We start from the raw sequence: 6,313 nt of genomic DNA on the forward strand, positions 1-6,313 counted from the left end.
ATAATCACATCTTACCCATCTTTTTTGCATCTTCTTTTCATTAAATTTGAGAGTATCATTTTTAGTAAATCTTAATTTATCATTTTGATGTTAATGATACATTTGTTAACAGAAAAACTCGATCCAAAAAAAATACACCGAAAAATACGAGCACAAAGACTATGAGACCGGATCGACAAAGACCGACCGGTTCCGGTCCTAAAAAGATCACACCAAAAAGAGACTAGACCGTAAAAAGACCGGCTTAAAAACGTCCTGACATCCGTAAAAAACAGATTGTTTCGAGAATGGTCAAGGACGATCAACACATTCATGTCCCCGTGACCCGTTATTTAGCCTTTGGGATAGTATGCATGTCCATTGTCAATAATGAGTGAAATCAACCTTTGTTTAGCTTTTTTCCAAAAAAAAAAATACCACCAATTATGATTTAGGTATAATCTCAATCTTTAACAACACATTTGTTGTTTTTGTAAGCAAATCTTAATTGTATACATCTTGTTCCGTTTACGCTTTGTTAGAAGCATGAGTTCCATGAGGTCGATGTACATGAAACCCACGTTATTATAAATACATCCGAATATCATTACAAACACCACACCAATCTTATGATTGGTTTGAATTCAATTATACAAGCTCAAAAACTATATAAATAATACCAATATTATGATTGGTTTTAATTCAATTATACAAGCTCAAAACTATATATATAATACTTACTATCTATAAACATACATTAAAAAAGAGTTGGTGCATCACAAGTCAAAACTCCTCGGGGTAAGGGTTTTTCAGTTTCAAGAGAAGAAAACTTTTCCAAACTTTTCACGATGATCATCAGCTATCGATCTCAAAGCATTGGGTTCCGCATCCGCCAGCATCTTCACAACCTCTCTCATGCTCGGCCTTAGATTCGGGAGCTTCGTTGTACAAAGCAAACCGATTCTCAACACCTGCATAATGTCGTCGTTTTTATCCGCTACTTCTTCTGTCTCGCCACCACAAATTAACCTGGTATCCACAAGTTTAAGGATGTTTTCGTGGTCGTTAAGGTTAGACAGCACCCAATAGACTATGTCTTTCCCTTCTCCATATTCCTCCTCTATTGCCCTTCTTCCAGTCACGAGTTCCAACAACACCACCCCGAAACTGTACACATCGCTCTTTTCCGTCACTTTGAGTGTGTAAGCCAATTCTACAATAAAATACCAAAAAGGTGAATATTAGCTATATATAAGTATTTGGAGTACTCTTAGATTGTCTCTGAAAAAAATAATTAATAATTAGGAGAGAAGATTGATATAGAGTCTAATTAACATTGTATAACATGTGGAAAGAAAGAAAGAAAAAAAACTCACCAGGAGCGATGTAACCATGTGTGCCCACAAGGCAATTGGAGTCCGACCCCAAGAGTTCCTGGTCAGCAACCCTGGCGACCCCAAAATCAGCAATCTTGGGCTCAAAATCTTTATCGAGCAAAATGTTGCTGGATTTGATATCTCGATGTATAATGGCTGGAGTACAATCATGGTGTAGGTAAGCAATCCCTTTTGCAGCCCCGAATGCAATCTTATACCTTTGAACCCAAACCAAGTTCTTCCCGACCCGACCCAACGCCTCGTATAGGTTCCCGTTGACCATATGTTCAAAAACCAAAAAGTTGGAACCCCCTTTAATCAAAGAGGCGTAAAGTTTTAATATATTCCTATGTCGGATCTTCCCAAGGATCCCGATTTCTGCTGTCATCACTTGTACCTTGTTTCCCTTCCAAATCTGCTTCACCGCAACCGTTAGCCCGGATTTTTTGGATTCGACCCGGTACACTTTTCCGGTACCTCCAACTCCAATCAAGTTTTCTTCATCCAAATCACACAGTTCGTCAGCATCAAACTCGATTTGATGGAAGTTTTCTAGTTTCCACTTTGGATTCCCCGATCCTTTCTCATCACCCAACCTGTTTTTGGCGTCAAGTTTTTCACGATGGATCTTATAATTTTTGTAACTTGCATACATCAACCCTCCTAGAAGTACGATCAGACCAAACAGTATCATACAGAACATAAGTAGTTTGCTTTTGTTGATTTCGCGAGGCTGATGTTTCTCGTCACAAATGTCCAATCCAAAATTGGGTCTCGGTTTCGCGGAATTGGAATTGGAATTTTCATCGACGCAGAGTGCTTTGTTTCCAGCGAAAGCATCATCTCCTGCCATGTTTAACAGATCGGAAGGAACTCTTCCTGACAAACGATTGGCTGAAAAATCAATGGAGCTAAATCTTAAACGGTTGAGGTTGTCGGGGATTACGCCTGTTAGTAGGTTTCGTGACAAGTTAAGAGCATTTAGCGATGAAATATGCGCCAAACTGTCGGGGATTTTTCCGGTGAGGAAATTCCATGCAAGATTTAAGTCGATTAGGTTTTCACATTGACCCAATTCGGCAGGAATTGAACCGGAAAAGAAGTTGGTCTCAAGATGCAAGTATGATAACTGCTTTACATTCTTGATTTCGGATGGGATTTGGCCGGAAAACTTGTTGTTAGACAAATCCAGCTTCTCAAGGCGAGTCAGTTTCCCGATTTCCGGTGGGATTGTACCTGAAAAATCGTTGTTATAAAGTAGCAATTGAGTCAAGCTGGTGGAAAATCCGACGGACGCCGAAATTTCTCCACTAAAATTGTTATCGCTCAGATCCACCAAATCTAGAGAAGGTAAACCCCACACCCCATCTGGGATTTTGCCAGATAATTGATTCTGGTTGACTCTCAGCCTCACCAAAGATTTGCATTCAGCGTAATCTACAGGGAATTCGCCGGAAAAATCATTTCCAAGAGCTAACAACTTCTCCAGTTTACCAGAGCCACATAACAACTTCGGAAACTCGCCGGAGAATTTATTCTCAGATATGTCAATATTAACCAAAGGAGCAAGCTTTGCAAAATTTACGGGGAACTTTCCGGTGAAATTGTTCCGGTAGATGGAGAATCCTTTCAAATGTTGCATATCCCCGAATCCCGGAGGTAGTTCCCCAGAGAAATGATTCATAAAACATTGAAAAACCGTCAAATTCTGCATATTCCCGATTTCGGTAGGCAATTCGCCGTGCATCTCGTTCATGGAAACATCGAATTCTTGCAACAGGTTTAACTCGGCAAACTCCCGTGGAATTACTCCGGTAAATTGATTCCCGAAAAGCTCTATTTTCCGGAGGTTTAGCAGCTTCGTGATTTCCACCGGAAAGTCGCCCAATATTTTGTTACTCGAAAGATCTAGTGTTTCCAATTCTTTCAGATCAAATATAGATTTTGGAATTACTCCGGTTAACTGGATGCCGCCGAGATTAAGCAATCTTAAGTTCTTCAAATTCCCAATATTTTCCGGTATACCACCCTCTTCAAAGTTATTATCATTGAGGCTAAGTGCTGATAGTTCTGTCATACTTCCGACCCACATGGGGAAATCTCCGGTGAAATAGTTATCGGAAACATCCAGAATCTCCAGCTTTTGAAGATTCGAAAGATCCGGTAAAACACCGGTAATATTATTTGCAGTCACATTCAAAACGCGGAGATCATTGCAGTTGACGAGGGCGGCCGGCAGCTCGCCGTGGATATAATTCGAAGGAATCACCAGAGATTTCAGGCTCTCAAGAGCCCCAAGCGCCGGTGAAATTTTTCCAGAGAGAGATTTGTAGTTCAAGGAAATCTCCACCACCCGACCCGTTTGATTGTCACACGAAACCCCGTAAAATTGACACGGAGATTCCGTGATCTTCCATGAATCCAAGTAATTCAAAGGGTCTTTTAACTGTTTCTTGAAATCAAGTAGCGCATGGACTTCAACAGACAAAGAGGAGCAGAATACTGGCCGGAAAAAAATGCAGGCGAAGGAGAATACGAATAATAAGAGCAAAACAGATGTAATTTGGCGGGATGAAGGTAGTAGGGGCTGTTTTGACATTTTAGAGAATGTGCGAGGCTACTCCGGTCATTCTAGTGGAAGATGAGTGTCCATGTCCCTTATCAGCTGGCGACCTCCTTTATTGGCCATGCAGGTTGCTCTGTTCTGGAAACAAATTCAATAGTAGTGATGGGTGTCAATCATTTCACTCCATATATTTTTTATTAACAAAAGAAATAGATCGTCTTACAAACCGACACAAAATAACACATGAGAAATATATATATATATATATATATATATATATATATATATATATATATATCAAAGGAGATGGTGACAATGAGAAATTGAACTATATCTACTTCATTTTTAACGTGATGTATTTGCGATGATAATTTCTTACTTTAATTTTTCTTGATGTGCTTTAATAATATAAAATAATAATATGCTTTTAATATTGTTGGAACTGATTATCGAAGCCTTATATGTTTAGAATCATTTGAGGTCATTATTCTTTCGTCGTAATTCATAACGTTACGTATATCAATTGTGTTTTTGTTTATTCGTTCTTTTTTAATTTTAAATTCTTCATAGCTATATTTAGAAAATATTAGTTGTATCGTAGCAATGGCGTTCTCTATTATTATAGAGATAGAATAGAATTTCTTTTCTTCTTTAATATCAAGCCGATGATATATATGTCTATTTTGTTCTAGATATGTAAATGCATTTAATTAACCCCCAAAAGTTAGTCATTGTTTGTAACCTTTTAAAAGTATTACTAACAATTTATAACCTCTTAAAAATATAAAGAACATAAAATAATTCATACACTGTTGAAAACTAAAATCGTTTTCAAAATTAAAAATCAATACATGAATGTATGATTACACAGTACAACTTAAATTGCAGAAGGTACCGAGTCACACTAAGACTCATTCATATACAATTTTAAAACCACTACAAAAGATGAAGAATATTTAATTCAGGCAGTAAAATTAATCCAAAACACATGTACAGTAACTTGATTGAATATGAGACACGACTGAGAGTCATGCTCTGTTTCATATATTGATATATATACATATGTTTAAACAGGTGATAAATTCAAAGGAAATATTAATAAGTAAAAACCAAAAACAGAAACTGAAGAATACAAAGAGGAGTTCTGACCTCGAAATATGGTAATGTCCTAATTGATTCCTGAAATCAAAATTGAAAGGCTTATGTAGTCTGCTTCTGGCTCTCTATTCCTCTTTTCAAGCCATCAAATATTAGATCGACCGTTTTGAAATATGTTTAGGAAGAAGAGAACATCAGTTTAGGGTTTTGAAGAATGTCGATTTGAAGATCAAAACAGGATTTTATTGAAGAAATTCGATGAAATTTGTATTGGGATGGAAGAGAATGAGAGAATTTCAAGAAATCTTTAAAACAAAAAGAGAGGGCTATGGGAAAGAGATAAGGAGAGATGAATTTATGAATAATAATAATAATAAAAGAGTGGTGGGATTGGGGCAGGCCTACCGAAGATTGAAGTGAAATAGAAGAGACGACAAGAGATAAAAGAAAAGACAAAGAAAGGGATTGGGTGTGAAGGTCTTCCAAATTTTAAGAGATGCTTTGATAGTTGATAGCCACGGATTAGACAGAAGGCAGAAGCTTCTTCACTCACTTCTCTTAATTCTAATTTATTTATAACAAAAATTAACTGATTTCGCGAAAATCTATTCGAACTTGAGTATTTTTTTTACACCAATCTATTAACGTGTTTACTGAAGATTTGAGCTGCACGTGTAAGTTTTTCACATTTCTTTATGGAGCATGGAGTCACTTTAGATGGAGCATAGGTTTAGTGAAGTCACCGTATCGCAAAAAAATGAGGGATGAACGGCTGAGTGAACTTGTTGCTAGCTCTTCTCTTAGTTTGTAATTTATGTATAAAACTTGTACTAAAACATGTGTAGGTTGACTCTAATTTGAGAGATCGACTTTCTTGGGTCGTTCCATTGAGGATGAAAATAAAAGAAAAGATAAGACAAAACTACATAAATGATCTTTATGGTTAGTTGAAAATTTTCACTTTGGTCCAAAAAAGTTTGGACTAGCAACAGAGGTCCAAACTTTTCATTATGTTACGAGTTTGGTCCGTTTCATAATTGAAAGTGCGAAATGACATTTTTGCACTCTCTATTTGGTTTCCCTTTTCTTTTCTTTTATTAATTTTGTATTTTTCTAATTAATAATTAAATAAAAAAGAAAACAAATACAACACTACCCCACCCATACTCCCTCCCCTAGCTCATTTTTCTATGTTTCTCTCCGCCGGGAAAATACACCCGTCGGAGCTGTCACCACCACTGGAGTTACCACTGTTGGCTTCGTCTTGGTCCTTCGACGACACTGACAATCTGTC

At 37.2% G+C, this 6,313-nt stretch overlaps 1 protein-coding gene across 1 annotated transcript; it reads right to left on the reverse strand.

The window, feature by feature from the left end:
• Positions 1-513: 513 nt before the first annotated feature.
• Positions 514-5,386, reverse strand: LOC145165107 (Leucine-rich receptor-like protein kinase family protein). Its single transcript, XM_079083746.1, has 3 exons — positions 5,071-5,386; positions 1,356-4,059; positions 514-1,192 (listed from the first exon to the last, which is right to left on the reverse strand). Exons 2-3 carry the CDS (start codon positions 3,952-3,954, stop codon positions 795-797), a joined length of 2,997 nt encoding a protein of 998 aa, XP_078939872.1. The 5' UTR covers positions 3,955-4,059; positions 5,071-5,386; the 3' UTR covers positions 514-794.
• Positions 5,387-6,313: the final 927 nt, after the last annotated feature.

Source organism: Lactuca virosa, chromosome 3 (assembly GCF_052849685.1).
Source record: "Lactuca virosa cultivar CGN04683 chromosome 3, Lactuca_virosa_CGN04683_v6, whole genome shotgun sequence".
NCBI lineage: Eukaryota > Viridiplantae > Streptophyta > Magnoliopsida > Asterales > Asteraceae > Lactuca > Lactuca virosa.